The sequence below is a fragment of the Muntiacus reevesi genome, chromosome 4 (assembly GCF_963930625.1).
Source record: "Muntiacus reevesi chromosome 4, mMunRee1.1, whole genome shotgun sequence".
Taxonomy (NCBI): Eukaryota; Metazoa; Chordata; class Mammalia; order Artiodactyla; family Cervidae; genus Muntiacus; species Muntiacus reevesi.
The window spans coordinates 77,088,846-77,112,085 of record NC_089252.1 but is presented as its reverse complement, the minus strand read 5'-3'; the positions used below and the strand labels follow the sequence as shown (position 1 = coordinate 77,112,085).

Here is a 23,240-nt window from a genome sequence, read left to right as displayed (position 1 = left end):
GAAGAACTAAAGAGCCTCTTCATGAAAGTGAAGAGGAAGAGTGAAAAAGTTGGCTTAAAGCTCAACATTCAGAAAACTAAGATCATGGCATCCGGTCCCATCACTTCATGGCAAACAGATGGGGAACAGTGGAAGCAGTGGCTGAGTTTATTTTGGGGGGCTCCAAAATCACTGCAGATGGTGACTACAGCCATGAAATTAAAAGACACTTGCTCCTCGGAAGGAAAGTTATGACCAACCTAGACAGCATATTAAAAAGCAGACACATTACTTTGCTGACAAAGGTCCATCTAGTCAATGCTATGGTTTTTCCAGGAGTCATGTATGGATATGAGAGTTGGACTATAAAGGAAGTTGAGCACCAAAGAATTGATGCTTTTGAACTGTGGTGTTGGAGAAGACTCTTGAGAGTCCCTTGGACTGCAAGGAGATCCAACCAATCCTTCTTAAAGGAAATCAGTCCTGAATGTTCATTAGAAGGACTGATGCTGCAGCTGAAACTCCAATACTCTGGCCACCTGATGAGGAGAGATGACTCATCTGAAAAGACCCTGATGCTGGAAAAGATTGAAGGCAGGAGGAGAGGGGGATGACAGAGAACAAGATGGTTAGATGGCATCACCGACTCAATAGACTTGAGTTTGAATAAGCTCCGGGAGCTGGCAATGGACAGGGAAGCCTGGCGTGCTGCAGTCGATGGGGTCACAGTCGTACATGATTTAGCAACTGAACTGAACTGAACTGGTGTTTGTTATAGTTTTTCTCCAAAGAGCAAGCATCTTTTAATTTTATGGCTGTAGTCAGTGTCCACATTGATTTTGGAGCCCAAGAAAATGAAATCTGACACTGTTTCCACATTTTCCCCATCTATTTGCCATGAAGTAATGGGACCAGATGCCATGATCTTAGTTTTCTGAATGTTGAGCTTTAAGCCAGCTTTTTCACTCTCAAGCTCTTTCCCTTTCAAGAGACTCTTCAGTTCTTCTTCACTTTCTGCCATTAGAGTTGCATCATCTGCGTATCTGAGGTTGTTGACATTTCTCCCGGCAATCTTGATTCCAGCTTGTGCTTCATCCAGCCTGGCATTTCACATGATGTATTCTGCATATAAGTTAAATAAACAAGGTGACAGTATACAGCCTGGATGTACTCCTTTCCCAGTTTTGAATTAGTCCATTGTTCCATGTCCAGTTCTAACTGTTGCTTCTTGACCTGTATACAGGTTTCTCAGGAGGCAGGTAAGGTGGTCTGGTATTCCCATCTCTTTAAGAATCTTCCAGTTTGTTGTGATCCACACAGTCAATCCACACATTGTCAGTGTGTCTATCCATACACTGAATCAGCTGTAAATATACATATATTCTCTCTTTTTAAGACTTGCTTCCCATTTAGGTCACCACAGGTCATTAAGTAGACTTCCCTGTGCTAAACAGCAGGTTCTCAATAGTTGCCTATTTAATACATAGTGTCAATAGCATATATAATGTCAATCCCAATCTCCCAATTCATCCCACCCCCCATCCCTCTTGGTATCCACATATTCAGTCTTTACAGCGGTGCCTCTATTTCTGCTTTGCAAATAAGATCATCTATTATCATTTTTCTAGATTCAACACAAATGCGTTAAAAAAGGATTAAAATACATTACTTATGATTGATGTTAACATATAGTGAATCTACTGTTGTTTATAAGTGAGTTAAATATTTTTGAAATCTCCTGGTTTTAATTTTTCTTAGGCCCACGTGTTATTTGGAAGTATATTATTTAGTGTCCAACTTATCTGGTGACTTTACAGAGGGCTTTGTTACTGACTTCTAATTTGATTTCATCTTTGGTGGAGAACAGACTCCGTACTGAACGAATTCACAAGGTGAACCTTCCGCACATCCCCGGGGCTCGCTCTCTGTGCTACTTTCCCCTCCCCATGCTCTATCTTGCAAACTTCAGCTCCTTCAGCTTCCCTGGTCTTTCTTTCCCCGTAACTCAAGAGTCCAGCAGGCTCTGCCTGGGAACCCCTGCTCTCAGCCTAGAAACTTACAGCGCTCGTTTCACTTTTTCATCTCTCAGAGATTCTGGTCCTCTGTTATCGTTGTTCCTAATATCTTGAAAACTATTTCATGTGTTTTGCCCATTTACCGGTGGTTGTTTTTTGGGGGAGGGTAGCGGGGGGTGTATACCAATTATTCTGTCCTGGCCAGTAGCAGAACTCCCCTAAACTCTAATCTGTAATATGATACACATTGACAACTATAACCCACATAAACAAGAGTTCTTTGGTGCGCTAGACAAATTTTAAGAGCATACAAAGGCTTAGAGAAATGAGAGAACTGTTGCTCTAAACTGTGCAGTGTCCCAGGTCTCAGTTTTAGGCTTTGTTCCCCACAGCACCCTCCTCCCATGTAATTTAAGTATACAGTTTTAAATCACTCATCTTTTTAGTTAGGTAGATTCATCCATTCATACCTAATTCTCTTTCCCACTTGAATGTCCACTAGAAACCCAAATTTAATATAGCAAAATAGGAATTCTCAATCCCTTTCCCTATCCACAATCCTTGCCCTGGTCTCCATCTCAGTAAATGGCATCATCATTTCTCCAGCTGCTTGAACCAAAAATGTAGGAGTCATTCTTGATTCCCTCTTTTAGTCATAGGGGTATGTTAAATTCATCAGCAAGTACTACTGGCTCTACTTCAAAAGTTTACCTTGAATTGTTGATTTTAGTTCTACGACCACTCTAGAAATGCCACATCTCTGGCCTAAACTAGGCCAGAAACAGGCCTAGGCCTAAAACAGCCTCACTTCCTGCAGGTCACTCACCTACTTAAAGGAGTCTTCCTGGACCAGCAGCTCCATCACTTTCTATCTCTACCTGAAGTCACTTCATAGCACATATCACGAATCTGACACATCTTACTCACTTGTTTACTGTCCGACTATTCCCAATATAATGTAAGCTCCACTTGAGCTGAGACATTATCTGCTAGATTATTGTCTGGGATACAGTAACTGGTAACCAATGAATATTACTTGAGTGAAGAGCCATCAGACTGGTTTTCTTACTATTTCTTGCCACCTTACAATTTATTTTCTATTCAGCAGACATCATCTTTTTAAATGTAGATAAAATCATATTACTTGTCTTTCTAAACTCTCCAATGACTTCCCATCACAATAAGAATAAAACTCAAAATAACTCCTAAAAGGTCTTCTGGGGTCTGCCCCACCTCCCTATACACCACTCTTCCCCTCCCCTTCAATCCTACACTCTGCTCACACTCACCCTCACTGTGTCTGCTTCAGGGCCTCCACCTCTGACGTCCTCTCTGCCTGGAATACTACTTCGCCAGCTCTGTGAAATTTTACTTTTATTTTAAAGTAATGATTCACCTTTTAATTCTAAATGTTACCTCATTTCAAAGGTCAACTCCTTAAGAAAAGCCTTTTCCTGATGACATTATCTAATGTCTCCATAATTTCTATCAAATTACTCCATTTTATTTTTTTATAGCTTGCCAATGCAGGAGACGTGGCTGGGTTGGATCCCTGGGTTGGGAAGATCTCCTAGAGGAGGAAAAGGCAATCCACTCCAGTATTCTTGCCTGGAAACTCCGTGGACAGAGGAGCTCGGTGGGTTACAGTCCAAGGGGCTGCAGAGTCAGACATGACTGAGCGACTAAGCATGCACACATACACACATCAAATGTCAACTCTTTAAGGGAAGCCTTTTCCTGATAAAATGGCCTCATAATTCCTATCAAATTACTGTTTTATTTTCTTTATAGCATCTGCCATCTAAAATTGTGTTATTCGCTGATTTATTGTTTTTAATCTGTCTGCTATTAGAATATGACAAGAGGTCTTATCTCTATGACAAGAGGTCTTGTCGCTGCTCTATACTCAGTATATAGAACAGCAGCTGGCACATGGCAGATGCTCAATAAACATTTAGTGAATTAATGAACAACCTAATAAAAAAAAAAAGGAACAAATAAAGCTAACATGTCTTGCCTACTTAACAAGATTAAGCTGGTACTCTCAGGAAAAGTTTCAGGAGATAATCCCAGAGTGTGAGGTTAGTTCTTCTTTTCTTGGCAAAATATAAAACTATCTATTACCAAGGTAAAGACCATGAAAATTCCCAAAATATGTCTATCATGGCAGTTAGGCAATTAGAGTAATTATCTGTCAGGTTAAGATTCCACCACTTACTGAAGCAATTCAGTCTTAACTAAGAAGACTTATTATCAAAGGTATTTGCAATCTGAAATCCATAGGTAACTCAATAAACTCATTTCATTCAACCCCATATCAAATATATTTTCTACAGATCTGCAACTAAGGCTCAAAATGATTTCATTATTTTTCTCCCCTTCTAAAAGAGGAAGGCATGAATACAGATCTATCCCAAAGACGGCTAAAGAAAATAAGATATACCATCACAAAACCACCAAAGTAACTAATTCATAAAATTAAGCTTCGTAAAAGCACTATAACCTGAAACTAAAGCTTAGTCCCTCAAAAAGAAGTTCCCAACACACAAATTATTTACTCAGATACAAAGCACAGCACAGGCAAAGGGCTTCAAGTTGAGTATCAGGAGAGTGTGGGTTTAACTTCCAGTCCTGCTTTTTACTAATAGTTATGTGGGCAACTTATCTAAGCCAAACAATATATCAAGAGTAAAAGTAATATTTCCAATTACGTACAGAAGCAATACCCACTTTCCCGGGGAGTTTCCTGGAAAATGTATCCCACCGAAACAAGAAAAAAGAAGAGGTGGATTTGGATCCCGAGATAAGTCAGCTGCCATAGGAGGGAGCCTGGGTTACCCAGAAGACTGGTGACAGGCAGCTCCAGGGCAGCCATGTAGGAGGCCCAGAGACAGCAGCCACAGTGGACTGGAAAAGAACTCAGGCTGCTTCAGGCAACAGGCTCCTGAGATAAACGTGAGTTGATAAACTATCTATGAGGTTCACTGTAAAGTGATTCACATTTCTGATGGAAAGTTTAGAGATAAATTAATACCAGATAAATAGAAAACTAAGCACATGAAATGATTAATTATAGGAAAAGCAGAACGTTTTCCTGAAAAGAATTTTAAGTGTAAGAACGGAAAAAATAATTTTCCCTCTAATGTTCTCAGTAGTTAGCAGGGACGTTATAACAAAAGACAAACTTATATAAAAAAAACAAAACAGATGCCTATTAACATGCATAGCTCATGTTTTTATGGAAGACACCCAGAGAAAAACTCTTAAGCCACACAGAGGTGATTTACAACACTGGCTTAAATATCATCTTCAGCTAGATTTAAAAAAAAAAAGAAAAGAAAGGTATGGGGGAGGCCAGATATGGGGAGATGGCAAGGAAAAACACAGTAACCAAGAGAGAAACCTGTTATGCTGATTTAAGTCCAAGCCTCTCCCATCAACAGGAAACTAACTTACTTCTAGGGGCAGAGAGGGGAGGAGGGACAGACCCCTTTGTGCCGTCTTGTGCTAAGTCACTTTAGTCGTGTCCGACTCTGTGCAACCCCATGGACTGCAGTCCCCCCAGGCTCCTCCATCCATGGGGATTCTCCAGGCAAGAATACTGGAGTGGGTTGCCGTGCTCTCCTCTAGGCGATCTTCCTAGCCCTGGGATCGAACTCAGGTCTCCTGCACTGCAGGTGGATTTTTTACCATCTGAGCCAAATGGAGGGGAGGCAGAGAGCTTTTCTTTCTGCTGCTTCACAAATGCCTTCTCCTCAAAGAAATATGCTACAGTGACATATTCTTGGGAAGTGGCATATTCTGCTACCCTTCATAACCACAGTATGTATGTTGTCTGATTCAAACTGTATACAATGTCTCTAACTAATACCCACCTTATAAAACAATTAGGACAATATTCAGAGATTGAGAGGAAGGCAAAGAATCACGATTTAAAATGGAAGTAAATTTTAATTTTTCAAATTAGGACTTCAATCAGTTGTTAACATGGAAAACTGAAAAATTCTCCAAGAAATAGTAGAAAGAATAATCTTTCATAAAAATGAAGGTAATTATTAAAACAAAAGCCCAAAGGTTTGACAGTTGTTAATTCAAGAAAATGGAAATAGAGACAGGTTGGTGGTGGAGGAGGCAAATTTTTTTATATAAGCCTTATAGAAATGTGATCTATCGAATGCAAACTAGTACAGCCACTATGGAAAACAGTGTGGAGATTTCTTAAAAAACTGGAAATAGAACTGCCATATGACCCAGCAATACCACTTCTGGGCATACACACCGAGGAAACCAGATCTGAAAGAGACACGTACACCCCAATGTTCATCGCATCACTGTTTATAATAGCCAGGACATGGAAGCAGCCTAGATGCCCATCAGCAGATGAATGGATAAGGAGGCTGTGGTACATATACACCATGGAATATTACTCAGCCATTAAAAAGAATGCATTTGAATCAGTTTTAATGAGATGGACGAAACTGGAGCCCATTATACAGAGTGAAGTAAGCCAGAAAGATAAAGAACATTACAGCATACTAACACATATATATGGAATTTAGAAAGATGGTAATGATAACCCGATATGCAAAACAGAAAAAGAGACACAGAAGTACAGAACACTTTTGAACTCTGTGGGAGAAGGTGAGGGTGGGATGTTTCAAAAGAACAGCATGTATATTATCTATGGTGAAACAGATCACTAGCCCAGGTGAGATGCATGAGACGAGTGCTCGGGCCTGGTGCACTGGGAGGACCCAGAGGAGTCGGGTGGAGAGGGAGGTGGGAGGGGGGATTGGGATGGGGAATACGTGTAACTCTATGGCTGATTCGTGTCAATGTATGACAAAACCCACTGAAATGTTGTGAAGTAATTGGCCTCCAACTAATAAAATAAAATTAAAAAAAAAAAAAAAGAAATATGATCTATCAAGAAGAGCTATCAATGGCATATTTAGATTCTGATACTAAATGAAACTGACTAAAACTATAATGATAATAAGCACTTGAGCTTTAGGAAGTGCCCCAAAGGTTTTTTTGTGTGTTTTTTTTTTTAAGTATATACTGAAGTTTATTTTAGAGCTAAGTGAATTAATTTAACATGACCTATTTAGTAAGATTAAACTTTTTAAAGATACTGAAATGGTGCGCAATAGATATTCATATATTTTCTTGTCTGTATTTGACCCACATTTTCTTTAGTGTAGCATAAATTGTTAGATGCCATTTTTTAGTGACTTATTTTTGTACTGTACAAATTTTCTGATGCCCTTATTGTTACAGGTTTTAGTTTTGCTGCTTCAGTGATCATCTGATATTGTCTAGCTCCAGTATCAAGAAAAATTACTTTGCTTCCCAAAGGCTGATCAAAGAAGATTGATTACACCTATTTATCATTAGAACAACAGAGCTGTGACTCTTGGGGTTCACCCTCTGGCCTGTGACTCCTCCAGACAACTTTCCCCACTCTGGGAAGGCTCGAAACACCACAACTATTGTACCCGTGTACACAGGTACAGCTACCTAATTGACAAAACAGTAACGTGCTCATATCTGGTACCTGGGCACTTCATCCTCCCTTCCCACAGATGACAGTTGGATCTGTCCCTTCAAAGCTTAAAAAGTGAAAAAAGAAAACACAGTTCTCTCAGCACAACTAAGACATTCCATTTGTGGGACACTCAATCAGCAAATACTAACTCTCCACCATTGGCCGGGCACTTTAAATGTAAATTTAAATTGGAAACCAACCAAACAACCAAAGAATAAACACCTACCTAACTGACAAAACAGTAATGTGCTCGCACTGGGAAAGATACATAGAAACATCTTTAAGGAAAATGAAGTGATAAAGTTGGGAAGCTGGTAATAATGAATAAAATGAAAACTATTTTCGGCACATATTTGCAAGCTACAGAGTACTGAAATTCTTTACAGAAACATTGTCACTGAGTGGCCTGAGGACAGGATGGTAAGTCAGGAATGTTTCCATTTGAATCCCATTTTTCTTCTCACAGAGATGCTTTGAGAACAACTAATTAATATTTGCAAAATGCTTAGTGATGAGCTCAAAGTATAATGTAAGTCACAAATCAAAGAGCAGGCACATTTGACAAAATTCAGCACTCATTTATGACTAAAACTCTTCAAAAAATGGGCAGAGAAGGAACCTACCTCAACATAGTAAAGGCCATATATGATAAGCCTACAGCAAAATTATTCTCAATGGTGAGAAACTGAAAGCATTCCCTCTAAGATCAGGAACAAGACAAGGGTGTCCACTTTTACCACTATTACTCAACATGGAAGTCTGAGCTACAGCAATCAGAGAAGAAAAAGAAATAAAAGGAATTAAGATAGGAAAAGAAGAGGTAAAGCTCTCATGTTTTGCAGATGACAAGATACTCAACATAGAACACCCTAAAGATAGTATCAGAAAATTACTAGAGCTAATCAGTGAATTTAGCAAAGTTGCAGGATACAAAATCAATACACAGAAATCACTTGCATTTCTATGAACTAACAATGAAAAATCAGAAAGAGAAATTAAGGAATCAATCCCATTCACCATTGCAACAAAAAGAATTAAAAATCTAAGAATAAACTCACCTAAGGAGACAAAAGAACTGCACAGAAAATTATAAGACACTAATGAAAGAAATCAAAGAGGACATAAACAGACGGAGATATATTCCATGTTCCTGAGTAGGAAGAATCAATATTACGAAAATGACTATACTACCAAACCCAATCTACAGATTCAATGCAATATCCCTATCAAATTACCAATGGCATTTTCCACAGAACTAGAACAAAGAATTTCACAATTCATATGGAAAACAAAAGACCCAGAATAGCCAAAGCAGTCTTGAGAAAGAAGAATGGAGCTGGAGGAATCACCCTTCCTGACTTCAGATTACACTACAAAGCTACAGTCATCAAGACAGTATGGTACTGGCACAAAAACAGAAACATAGACCAATGGAACAAGATAGAAAGCCCAGAAATAAACCCATGCACCTATGAGTACCCTATTTTTGACAAAGGAAGCAAGAATATACAGTGGGGCAAAGACAGCCTCTTCAATAAATGGTGCTGGGAAAACTAGACAGCTGCATGTAAAAGAATGAAATTAGAACACTTCCTAACACCATACACAAAGATAAATTCAAAATGAATTAAAGACCTAAATGTAAAATCAGAAACTATAAAACTCTTAGGGGAAAACATAGGTAGAACACTCGATGACATAAATCAAAGCAAGATCCTCTATGACCCACCTCCTAGATTAATGGAAATAAAAACAAAAGTAAACAAGTGGGACCTGATTAAACTTAAAAACATTTGCACACAAAGGAAACTATAAGCAAGGTGAAAAGATAAACCTCAGAATGGGAGAAAATAATGGCAAATGAAACAACTGATAAAGGATTAATTTCCAAAATATACAAGCAGCTCATACAACTCAATACCGGGAAAACAAACAATCCAATCAAAAAGTGGGAGAAAGACCTAAACAGACATCTCTCCAAAGACATACAGATGGCTAACAAACACATGAAAAGATGCTCAACACTGCTCATTATTAGAGAAATGCAAATCAAAACCACAATGAGATATCACCTCACACCGGTCAGAATGTCCATCATCAAAAAGTCTGCAAGCAAAAACTGCTGCAGAGGGTGTGAAGAAAAGGGAATGCTCTTGCACTGTTGGTGGGAATGTAAATTGGTACAGCCACTATGGCAGACGGTATGGAGATTCCTTTAAAAACTAGGAATAAAACCACCATATGATCTAGCAATCCCACTCATAGGCATATACCCTGAGGAAACCAGGGATGCAAAAGACACATGTATCCCATTGTTCACTGCAGCACTATTTACAATAGCTAGAACATGGAAGCAACCTAGAGTCCATTGACAGATGAATGGATAAAGAAGTTGTGGTACATATATACAATGGAATATTACTCAGCCATAAAAAGGAATGCATTTGAGTCAGTTCTGATGAGGTGGATGAAGCTAGAACCTATAATACAGAGTGAAGTGAGTCAGAAAGAGAAAGATAAATGTCATATTCTAACACACATATACGGAATCAAGAAAAATGGTTCTGAAGAATTTATTTACAGGGCAGCAGTGGAGAAACAGACATAGAGAATAGATTTATGGACACAGGGAGAGGGGAGGGGAGGGTGAGATGCATGGAAAGAGTAACATGGAAACTTACATCACCACATGTAAAATAGATAGCTAATGGGAGTTTGCTGTCTGGCTCAGGAAACTCACAAAGGGGCTCTGTGTCAAACTAGAGGGGTGGGATGGGGTGGGAGACAGGAGGGAGGGTCAAAAGGGAGGGGATATATGTATACCTATGGCTGATTCATGCTGAGGTTTGACAGAAAACAGCAAAATTCTGTAAAGGAATTATCCTTCAATAAAACCATAAATTAAAAAAACAAAACAAAATTTGTAACTCATCAAAAAAGAAAAGAGCAGACACATACTTGCAAAAAAAAGTCACTCTGAGTAAACATTCAACCAAAATTCAGTCTTTTACGTAATATTAACAGGAAAGTTTGCACTGAACATTAGTACACAAAACATATTTTTAAAAAATTACTTAAGATGGAAAACTGCAAGTCAAGTCTTTTGCAAATAAAGAAAGTGTCGTATAACTTACGATATTTACTGTGAATTTCATCTATTTCCTTTTCTGTTTGGTCCTTTGTAAAAACCATTATCTAAAATAATGAAATATTCTTAATTAAAAATTCAAAAAAATGACAAAAAAGAAATTAGTACAATAAACTTAAAAGTCTCTAATGTGGATGTTTAAACTTGAGGAAAATAATCTCATCCATGTTTTATATAGACCAAGATTAACTCCTATTTACTTCTTTTAATACTGTAATTGATATATGTTTTACTTATATCAGTAGAAAATGCAACATTGATTCTATTAGAATATATAAAGTATTAACACAAAAATCAATTAAGTTACCTATGTTCAATATTTAATTTTTCACATTCATTAGTACAACAGGTTACACAAGACCAAAGAGACATTTAGCAGGTCATTAATAAGGCATATCTCCCTGTTTGTCTTCTATCTTTTCCCAATCTAACTCCCAAGTCTACCACAAAGGTAATATATAGAGAAAATGGAATACAAGACTTCATATGTTAAATTTCTAGTTCACTTTTTAAAATATTAAACTTCAAAGATCAGAATCGTACTGACATAATTCATTATAGTCTCCATCTTATAGCCAGCACATGGGTAATAATGAAATCAACAAAAATCTCATTTTTTTTCCTATCTGACTATAAACTTACTTGCCTAAAGTTGTTGCTTTCCTTACAAACACGCTACCGATGGCCTAGAAAATGTCTACATGGGAGAGCCCAAAACACTTCCTCCAGTGCCAAAGGACACAGTGACTATTTTCTTCCTTGGTACCCTCTCCTCAAGTTTTGGACCATCAAGCTAGAGGAAGGCAACAGTGAAGGAATTCAGGTCTCTGATTCCCTCAGCAAGCTCAACAGATGCTCAATCCTCGTCAACTCTACAATTACTTAACTTCTCAACCAGTATAATCATAGAATTGCAGAATGCCAGCACTAAAAGGGGACCTCAGAGATCATACAGTTCAACCCCTGAGTCCTACAGATGAAGATACTAAGGGCCACACAGGCTAAATGGTAAACAGCTTATTATATGCAACTGCCAGAGAAAGGGTCAATACCAAGGTTACCTGATGTACAGGCACATGACTTTCCCAAAAAACTATAATTCACTAATAAACTCTACTTTGGATTGATTTTGTGCCAGAAGACTGCTAAATACAATAGAATTTTGTACTAAAAATAAGCTGCAAATAAATCATAACACATTAAATGGAAAAGTTTTCTAGTACATTTCCCACTGAACAGATTCAATACCAGTTTGCTTTAATTTGTAGGGTATTCAACTTTTTTCTTTCCTTCATTTCTACCAAGACACTTAAAAAGACCATCAACATACACTTTCATTGAGTTTACTTGCTTCAAAACGCATCCGAGTCTTCTCCATATTTTCGATTTCTTGAACTATTTCAGCAGCTGTTAAAACAAGGACATATAGCCAACATTAATTACATGACATTGCTCAATGTACTCTGGTTATACAAACTATTAACACTGAAGCTAGATGACGGGTATACGTGAACTCCCGGTTTGGTCTTTCTAAATATTTTTCTGTAAGTCTAAAGTTATTTCAAAATAAAACAGAAAAAAAAAGAACACAGAGTTAAAACATTTAACTCTTACACATGCAATTACAGTTTAAAAAAAACCAGAAGAGACAGCAAAGTCATTTTGCTCTTTCCTTTGAGTTAACAGATATAAACGGCAGTTCTGATGGAATGTGAAAATTAACCTGTTAGTGTGAATTCTATTCTTAGGGGATATCCACTCTAATGCCAATGTACAAAATGTTATAAGAAGCTACTTTTCAAAGAAAGGCAAAGGTCTATAAATAGCAGGGAGGGAAATGACCCAGACTCCAGAATTTCTGTCAGTAGGTGTAGTTACCAATCATATACATCAGAGAGATCTGGAATATGCTCCATCTCATGTGTAAATACCTTTGACTGCAAATACCATGAAACTTACCAATGATATCTTTCTGCCTACTAGGCCAACATATTAATGCTCACATACATATAGTGCAGGGGAAAAAACCACAAGCCCTGACACACACACATTTATACATAAAAGGATACTATGTCTAGAAAGGAGTGTAAATGACGGACAACACACCATTAGGCATGGTTAACACTGTTTAAGCTGGATAACTGGTAAACAGGGGAAATCATCACAATCTTCACCATAAGAATTTAAATTCTATATAAATTTATACAAAATCCCTATTTAAAAAGTTTCTTACAAAACCCACAGTCCTTGAGAGGATCATTTAAGAATGCAATTACCTCAATTCAAAGTTTATTTTTCAAGGACTGAGAGGTACCCCTTGCCTCCCTAATATCATTAAAACCAGTAGAAACAATGTAAACAACCTCTATGAGCTGAACAGCTAACATAAATTTACTGAATCATGGTATAACAGAAAAGCAAAGGGACCACTTGCATTCTGCCCAATCCACTCACCCAAGTATCACTCAAGACAGAGAACATCTGGCATATACTCTCTTCTAAGATATTAAGGAGACTGTATTAGAACTAGATGCACCTCAAGAGCTTAAATCTTTCAGGGGGACTTCTGATTGTGTTTATGATGTAAAGACCTGGATATAGTCTCACTCACACCCTAGTAACAAGAAAAGCCTGAATAACTTATAAAACTGTAACTCTTCTTGAATCCATCAGCGCTAAGTTCACAGAGAAACCAACTAGCCTGAAATCTAAGGAAAGTCAGATGCCTTCGAGGGGAGGGTCATGAGTACTGGCTGACATAATAAAAACAAAGATCATCCAACTGCTGGGTAAGAAGATTTCAGATAACCTTTCTGACGGATTGTAAAAGGCCAAGGGTGAACCATCATAACTGTATAAAAATCCTGGGAAGCTTAGATGCAGGGCTCACAACAAATTCAAGGTTATTTTCTATAGACTTTACTGGGTATTCTCAAGAACTACTGAAGGAAGGGTGAGAATCAGAAAAAGTATCCGTCCACATCCAGGCCTGGGAAAAGAGAACAGCCTCCATTGAATGAAGGACACGAAGTCCCATTCCTCTAACCCTTTGGAAACAAAACCGTTAAGCCACTGAGGGAAGGTCAACAAAACTGAAGACCCCAGAGCACAGGTAGATGCAGACAGGAAACAAAACCCTCTACTCGGGCGGAGAGGTCAGGAAACCCCGGCCCAGATCACTAGAGGGCCCTGGCCAGCTGGGGAGGCACAGGGTCACTGAGAGCGCCACAAAGACCCAGATCAAGGGCCTAAAACAGAGGCTAAGCTAGAACAACCTCACGCTCCCTACTATGAAGCCAGGGCACTCCATGAGACAAGTGGCTGTGGTCAGCCACTGGGGGAGAAGTGAGCATGCAGAGAGACTTTTCAGGTACGGGTTCACAGGGAAAACCTAAGTGCGAGTGAGGCAGGAGCATTTAAAAACAAACTTCTGGTAACTCAGGCACTGACCTAAGCACAGGAGATATGAAACTGGTGGTCAACTATAGATAGCTACAGCAACAAAAAACCCAAACCAATCAACCACACACAGTAAAGTCCTAGCAGAAGAGGAGACAAGTCCATTTTTCAGTCATTCACACTATTTACATCTCAATATTTAGCATCTCAAATATTGTCTGCTTTTAACCAAAATTTACAAGATCTATGAACAAGCAAGCAAATAACAATAACAAAATCAAACTCAGATATCATCCAGATTTTAGAACTACCAGCCATGAAATTTAAAATAACTATGATAATATGCTAAAATATCTAGTGGAAAAGATGAACAACATGCATTAACAAATGGGTCACTTCAGGAGAGAGATGACACCATCAAGAAGAATAAAATAGAAATGTTAGAAATGAAAAAAAAAGTAACAGAGATAACTTGACCCAGCTAAGGAAAGAATTGGTGAACTTGAAAATGAGATTGATGGTATTACACAAACTGAAACAGAAAAAAGGGGGAGAGGGAAACACACACAAAAAAACAAGATAGAGTATCTAAAAACTGAGGGACAATATCAAATGGTCTAATAAACATGTAATAGAAATCCCATAATAAAAAAGGGAGAAGAGATATTTGAAGACCTAATGGCCAGAATCTGCTAAATATAATGAAGATATCAAACCACAAATGCAACAAGCTCAAAGCATGTAAAGCAAAATAAACAACAACAAAAAATAACAAAACAAAAACACAACAATATAGACAGAGAAAATCCTGCAGCCAGTCAGAAAAAGGGATTTACTATATAAAAAAAAAAGGCCAAGTATTACATCATGTTTCTCATCAAAAACTATTCAAGCCAGAAGAAAATGGAATGAAAAATCTGAAGTGCTGGGAGTGAGTAAGAACCCAGTGACCCAGAATTCTATGTCAGTGGAAATAATTTTAGAAGTAAAAGAGAAATAAAAACTGAGACAAACAAAAACTGAGAGAATATATTATTAGCAGACCTGTACCACATTAAGAGTTAAAGGACATTTTTCAAGCAGAAGAAATATAAAACCAGAAATTCATCTCTATAAGAAGAAACAAAGTGCTAGAAATGGTAAAAATGAAGGTAAATATGAAATATATTTTTCTTATTTTCAACTCCAATACTTTGGCCACTTGATGAGAAGAACTGACTCACTGGAAAAGACCCTAATGCTGGGAAAGACTGAAGGCAAGAGAAGAGGACAAGAGAGGATGAGATGGTTGGACGGCATCACCAACTCGATGGACATGAGTTTGAGCAAGCTCTAGGAGTTGGTGATGGACAGGGGAGCCTGGCATGCTGCATGTAGTCCAAGGGGTCACAAAGAGTTGGACACAACTGAATGACTGAACTGAAATGAACTGACTCTTAACTACTATAAAAGATAATGGTCTGTTTAGAGGAAAGTGTTCAGATTTCTCACTAGGAGTAAGGAGGAAACTACACAATGAAGACACTGACAAGGTGATCAAAACTGCCATCAAAATGAAGGGCACAAAGATGCCAAATACCTCCAGATGAGATGCTCTGAGAAGGACAAAACATCACTTATGTAGTATTCTGGCCACAAATGCCAACCTGAATGTAATTATAACAAAATACAGGGCAAAGCCAAAATGAGAAACATTCTATTTGGGAAAAAACCCAACAATAACAAAGACTGTATTCTTTTAAAATGCCAATGTCATAAAAGAACAAGCAAGGCTTAGGAATTGTTCCAGAATGAAAGAGATTGAAAGGACATTACAACTAAATTTAATATTGTGATTCAAAACTGGATCATGTACTGGAGGGGGAAAACAATCTATAAAGGCCATTTTTGGGTCAACTGCTGAAACTAGAATAGAGATGAAAGTTGATACTTGTACCGCAACAATAAAAAAGAACATCTCTTTTTCTAGGAAATACACAATGAAGCATTTAGCAGACAAGATTATACACCCTACTCTCAGACGGATTAAAAGAAAAATATGTGTATATAAAGAAGCACACACACAAACACATATACATTAATACATAAAGTAAAGAGGACAAAATACTAATAGGTGAATCTGTGTGCAGGGTATCTATGTGTTCTTCATGATAATGTTTCAAATTTCCCATAAATTCAAAATTATTACAAAATAATTTTTTTAAATGCTAAATTAAGACTTTCAGACAAATAACAGCTGAAGGAACTTGTCTCAACAACACATGTGCATTACAAGAAAGATTAAATGAAGATTTTCAGGCCAAAAGAAAATGACATAAGATAGAAATCTGGTTCTAAGCAAAGAAATGAAGAATAACACAAACAGTGAAAGTGTAGGCATATAAAGACTTTCCTTCTCAATTTTTAAGATCTCTTTAAAGGAAAATTGATAGTTTAAAGCAAAAATGGTAAAGTATAATGAGATTTATAACATAGAAGAAATATCTACGACAATAAAACCGGGATGGATCAAGGTCAAGATGGTGGAACAGGAGGATCTGGGGTCCATTCTTCCCCTACAAGTACATCAGGAATACATCTATAAGTGGAACAGTTTGCGCAGAGCACCTGCTGAACACTAGTTGAGGACCTCAGACACCTAAAACCAAGGATGGAAGGAGTAAGGTCCTTCTGTAACACACATAGCATAATGTTATTTGAATGTGGACTGTGATAAATTGAAGATGCAAATGGTAAATTCTAGAATAATCACTAAAAGAGATATAGCTAATAAACCAATAGTGAAGATAAAATATAGAACTAAAAAATAATCTAGAAGAAAGCAAGAAAATAAAGGGAAAAAACCAAAGAATGGACAAGACAAATAGAAAAGAGCAAGTTGGTAGACTTAAACTCCACCAAACAGATTAAATGAAATGAAAAAGTTTTAAACTCTACAATTTAATGGCATATCTTGTCAAATTAAATTTAAAAAGCAGATCCAAACCATATACTGCTTACCAAAAACCATAGTTTAAACACAATATTAAAGAAAAAGTGAAATAAGGTTATTACTCATGGAATATTACCAGAGACTAAAACAACTATTTCATTATAATAGATTAACTCATCAAAAACACATACCAATACTAAATGCACATGCACCTAATTGGTGACATTCAAAAATGTAAAGAAAACAGAATATGCTAAAAGGAAAAATTAAAAATCTATAAATATCCTTTGAGATTTCAATAATGTTCTCAGTAACTGACAGAATCACTAAACACAGCATCAGTAATGATGTAGATGACTTGAGTATAATACCTTAGCAACTTTACATAATTAACATTAGAGATCATTGAATAAATAAAGCAAAACTTTCAAGTGCCTAAGGAACACTCACCAAGGAAGACCTAATGCTGAGGTTATAAAACAAGTCTCAATAAATGTAAAGGGCCCCAAATCATACAGAACTGCTTCAATGCAATCAAATTAGAAATGAATAAAAAAAGATATTTAAGAAATACTCAAGATATTTGGAAACTGAAAACACTTCCAAATAATCCACGGGTCAAAGAAGAGATCACAACAAAAATCAGAAAATATTTTAAATGAATGAAAAGGAAAACACAAGAGAAATAAAGCATATGGCTACATACAAATCTATAAGCCCATGTTCATAGCAGCTTTACCCAGAAGAGCCAAAAACTAGAGACAAGTCCAGCTGCCTATTAGTAGTCATTTATTCATCATTTCAAAATCCAGAGCACTTCCTTTACCCTCAAAAGTTCTTTTGCCCAGTAAGTTCCCTCCTTCTTACCCTTAAGCTCTGGGACATATTGATCTCTTCTATGCCCCCAAAGTTTTGTCTTTTCTAAAATGCCAGATAAATGTTTTCAAAGTATACAGCATGTAGTCTTTTGTATGTCAATGCTTTTGAGATTTATCCACATTGTTGCATTTATCGGTAGGTCATTCATTTTTATTGCTAAGCAGTGTTCCATTGTATGGTTCTACCACAATCTGCATAAAACCACTCACCTATTAATAGACAATCTCAGTAAACAACAAAGCTGGAGGAACTACATTACCAGCTAGCAAGATCTATTATAAATCACTCATTAAATAATTAAGACACTGCACTAGTGGCACAAGGATTAATAAATGACCCAATGGAACAACACAATGTTCAGATCCACAAATAACACAGTTAGCTGATTTTCAAACAAGAGGTACTGACAATTCAATGTGTAAAGGATGCTTTTTCAATAAATGATGCTACATCAATTAGCTGGTCATATGGAAACAACAAAAGAATCTCACCTTTTACCATGCAACATATGCTTAAACCAATTTCAGATAAATTGTAGGCTGAAAGGTAGATGCAAAAATAATGCTTTTAGGGGAAAAAAATGATCATGTGGTAGGCAAAGACATAAAAAGTAGTATCCATGGAAAAATGCAACAAATTGAATACAAAATTTAAAATTTCTACCTCTCAAATGAAGCCATTAAGAGAGTGAAAAGATGAAAGGAGATTAAGCAAATATACACCCAGGAAGATCTGTATCCAGAAAAATTCTTGTAATCCCAGAAATAAATTAAGAAGCAATAGATCCACAACATAGAAAAATTGGGCATAAGACTTAAATGGATATTTCACCCAGGAGAATATCCAGATGGCCAATAATTATATAAAAATATGGTGAACGCTATAAGCCATTAGGGAAGCAAAAATTAAAACCATAATGAGATACTACCATAGACACACTAGAATGGCCAAAAACTAAAACTCACAATACTGATGATGGTAATGATGTGGAAAAATTGGAATTCTCGTACCTTCCTGATGAGAGCATACACTGGCACCTGGGTTTCTGTCTGTACCCAGGAAAGCTAAATGTCTGCAAAAACAACAATTTCACACATAGGTATACGTAATGCCTAACTATGTGTGCCTATGATTACCAAGAGACCTGGAAAAGATTACTCATAACAGAATTATTCTTTAAGAGCCAAAGAGTGGAAAAACCCAAGCATCCGTCAACCATGGACATTTGTGTAACATGTCCTATTTGTATAATGGAATACACTATAGCAACAAAATTTTTTTAAAAATCACAACTGTACACAAAAACATGGACAAATCTTATAAACATAATGTCATAGAAAATTAAGCCAGACTCAAAAGAATGTATAAGCTACTTATTATTCCATATTTAAGATAAAATATAGGCAAAAGGAATATATGGTTTTAGATGTCAGAAAGGTGGTCATCTGTGAGGATAAAGGCAGCAACTATTGGGAGGGGTGGGCTGGCCTTCTAGGATTCTGGCAGGGCTCTGAGGAGTTGTTACAAAGGCACCTTCCCTGAACTTTGTGATAATTCACCAAACAATACATTTATAACTTGTGCAATTTTCTGTTTATATATTATACCTTAATTTTTTTTAATTCAGGCAATTCTATCCATATGTTAATAAGTGAAAGAACTCCAAAATTTGTGTGAGGTTAAGTGGAAAGAACAAACTATTAAGCAATGTGTAAAATCTGTAAAACAAAATTTTGACGAAGTAGTAATAATCACATATATTTCTGGGTATAATAATCTTAATAATCTAATGGTTTAACATCTATTCCATGCTAACTACCTGCTAAGGTATAATGCTAGCACTTTACATGCATTTTATCATTTAGTCTGGTCAAAAACACTATGAACTAGGTAGGATTACAACTCTTACTTAAATGGGAGAGAAAGCTGAGGTCAGATATAAGTAACTTGCCCACAGTCACCCAGTCATAAAGCTGCAAAACTAGGATTATATTATAGGCCATGCTCTCTCAAACAACCCTCGTATACATGAGAAGCTGGTAGCGGTAGTTGCCTCTGAGAAGAGAAGGGGGACAGAGAGGCGAGCTGAGAGAAAGGTTGGCTTATCACAGGACACTCTAGATATCTTCCGAAGGAGTGTATTTGAATGTCTTAGCTATTATCAAAAATGTATGAAAATTTTCTCTGTAGTTCATAACCCCTGAGTCATACAAAACTGCTTTATCCAGAGGGTAAATAAAATTCATTGTTTTATTACTTTACCTGATTTAGGATGCAAAGCATCGCACTGGGCATTGTACATGTGCACAAATTCTTGGTGTCTTTTAATGAGCTGCTGTTTATTTCCTTGAACAGATAATCCATGCTGTTTTAGTTTTTTCTTTAAATCTCGATCTGAGAGCAAGTTATATACAGTTTTAGGCAGCGGCTTCCTTTTGTGAACAGAACTGAAAAGAAGGAAGAGAGAGATCACTGAGGGTTACTGTGAATTATCGAATGCTTTTCACGTAAAACAGTAATTTACCTTCTGCTCAATACCAAGGTGACTGGGAGAACTGGAGAAACATTAGGATAAAAATGGAAAAGAGAAGGATCAAATTTGTGAATCAAGTTGACAGTATTCACATGGCAGTGATGCATCTGAGGTGGTGGTGGGACATTCAGACAGAAGGGTAGGTGGCAGTCAATACTTGGAGAGTCACGTCTCAGACAGAGATCAGGCCTAAAGATGCAGACTTGGAATTCATGCAGAAGGCTATGGACTAAATGCTATGAGAACGCAGGATCACATTTATATGAAACCATTCAATTCTTCACCTCTTTAAGAAACGTTTTCCCTAAAATCTGCCCACGGTTTCCAGGGAAAATCTCCATAAAAAGCTAGCTATCTCAGGTAATTAAGAGTACAAATGCTATCAAGGGTCAGGCTATAGATTTTAGAATATTATCATACACAGCTTTCTTAGAAAAAATTCTGATGCATAGGCAAAACTGCCTTCTTAATCCCAAGGCAATCAATCACTTTGCAAAAGCACTAGATGAAATCAAAGAAGACCTGTTGGGATAGTTAGGTTTACTAAACTTATTATGCTGATGAAAGAAAGAATTCAGAGAGATGATGTGTGCATAGTATTCTTGTGGGATCATCTTCAAAAGAAGACAACTGAAAACAATAGCAACAAATACACAGGCATTATAAAAAGTGTATTAGCAGAGGTAACACAGGGAGCCCAGGCTCGTGCTCTGTGACAACCCAGAGCGGGGATGGGGGGACAGGAGCGAGGCTCAAAAGGGAGGGGATAAATGTATAATTATGGCTGATTCGAGTTATATGGCAGAAACCACTACAACATTGTAAAGCAATTTCTCCTTCAACTAAAAAATAAAAAGAGAAAAGAATAAGTGTATTAGCAAAATCACCACCTGGGGACTTCCCTGGCAGTCCAGTGGCTAAGACTCTGCTCTCTCAATGCAGGGGGCCCAGGTTTGATTCCTGGTCAGGGAACTAGATCCTGCATGCTGCAACTAAGATCCAGCACAGCCAAATAAAAAATCCGTAAATATATATTTTTTTAAATTGCCACCTGGCTCTTCATTGTATTTTCATGATGAACACAATGATAAACACTAAGCTGTAATTATAAATGTAACAAAGCCCGATCAAATGACTTTCTTCTACACCCTCCAAAAAACCAATTAACAAACATTACTTCTTTCAATGGAATATGCAGAAGTCAAGCATATTAACAGCTTGAGAAAATCTTATAGACAGGACCTCCCTGACGAATTTTAATCAATCTAATCTGATTATAACCTAACTGAGTACGTCACCTGGCTCAATGCTACGGCAATTAGGTGCTTAATAAATATGTATTCAATGTAGACACTACAACTGCAATCATTTTTAAATGAAATATCAAAATTTCAGATAACAATTAAAAAAAAACTTGAAAATAATATGCTTATCCAAAAAACCACAAGATTTTACAAAGGACTTGCATATACCTAGTGGGCACAAGGCCATGCTGCTCAAACTTTCAAGCATCTCAGAACCATCTGGAGAGTTTATTAAAAATGCAATTTTCAATCACTTTGCCACAGCAACTACCAATTCTGACTCAGCTCAGCTCTTAAGTGAAGATCTAAAATCTCTCTCTATTAACAAGGTTCCACATGGAAATCTAATACAAATGGTCCAGTGACCGTACGAGAGAAAACAGCTGAATACAGACGGAAGACAACCAAACATTTCTCCATTAACCAATACCACCATTTCCTGGCAAGATTAGTTCTTTTATGCTCCATCAATGAAGCCTAATAGTCAGAAATAACTGTTTAACTGCAGAAAACCCTGAAAACCCTCAAGAGATTACATTTTTCTGAAGAGTGTTCTTCTTATAATGACAGCCTGCCTACTGGACTCTATAACACTGACTATAGTGACAGTGTAAGTCGCACAGTCGTGTCCAGCTCTGTGGAACCCCATGGACTACAGCGCACCAGGCTCCTCTGGCAGGCAAAAATACTGGAGTTGGGTGTCATGCCCTTCTCCAGGACATGTTCCCAACCCAGAGATCAAAACCAGGTCTCCTGTACTGCAGGCATATTCTTTACCGCATTATAGCTGAGTAAAAAATCACATGATGTAGCAAGTCCTGAAAAACATTTTGAAGGAGTTTATACAAGAATATTGTAAAGGACAATTCATTAAGTCTGTACCTAAAACATGTGTTTTATTAAGGATACATGATTAAACTTATGACTGTGAAATTCTAATGGAAAATGATTTGTTCACTGGCATTTACATTGAAAAGCACCAGCAGAGATCAACAATTTCTGTCAAGAATTTTAAAATATGATGTACACACTGCTATATTTAAAATGGATAACCAACAAGGACATACTGTGCAGCACAGGGAACTCTGCTCAGTTGTTACGTAACAACCTAAATGGGAAAAGAACTTGAGAAAGAACAGATACAGGTATATGCAAAACTGAATCACTTTGCTATACACCAGAAACTATCACAACACTGGTAATCAACTATACGCCAATATAAAATAAAAAGTTAAAAAAAATTTTTTAAATATGAAGTCTGATAAACGTTTCCTAAAACATGAAAATGACACTGATCTTTCTTCTACGATTTGGTGAAACAGTAATGCATCTAAGGGGCCTCAAAATCTGAGGACAGCAAAAGGAAAAGTATTCTTTGATTACCTCTGATATGAATCTACAAAGGATGGGTTAAGGGCTGTCATCCACATTAAGAAACGGCCTGTTGGGATGTTGCAGATAAATATTTTTAAATATCATATACTCTTTTATGTGACCAGAGTC

At 37.1% G+C, this 23,240-nt stretch overlaps 1 protein-coding gene across 1 annotated transcript in view; it reads right to left on the bottom strand.

Annotated features, from left to right (window-relative positions):
* Positions 1-23,240, bottom strand: part of RAD18 (RAD18 E3 ubiquitin protein ligase) — a 99,807-nt gene that overhangs the window by 49,208 nt on the left and 27,359 nt on the right. The window contains exons 7-9 of the mRNA XM_065935277.1: positions 20,163-20,347; positions 12,021-12,097; positions 10,677-10,737 (exon numbers count right to left, since the gene is read on the bottom strand). Coding sequence (XP_065791349.1) covers positions 10,677-10,737; positions 12,021-12,097; positions 20,163-20,347 — 323 coding nt within the window. The remainder of the gene's footprint in view (positions 1-10,676; positions 10,738-12,020; positions 12,098-20,162; positions 20,348-23,240) is intronic.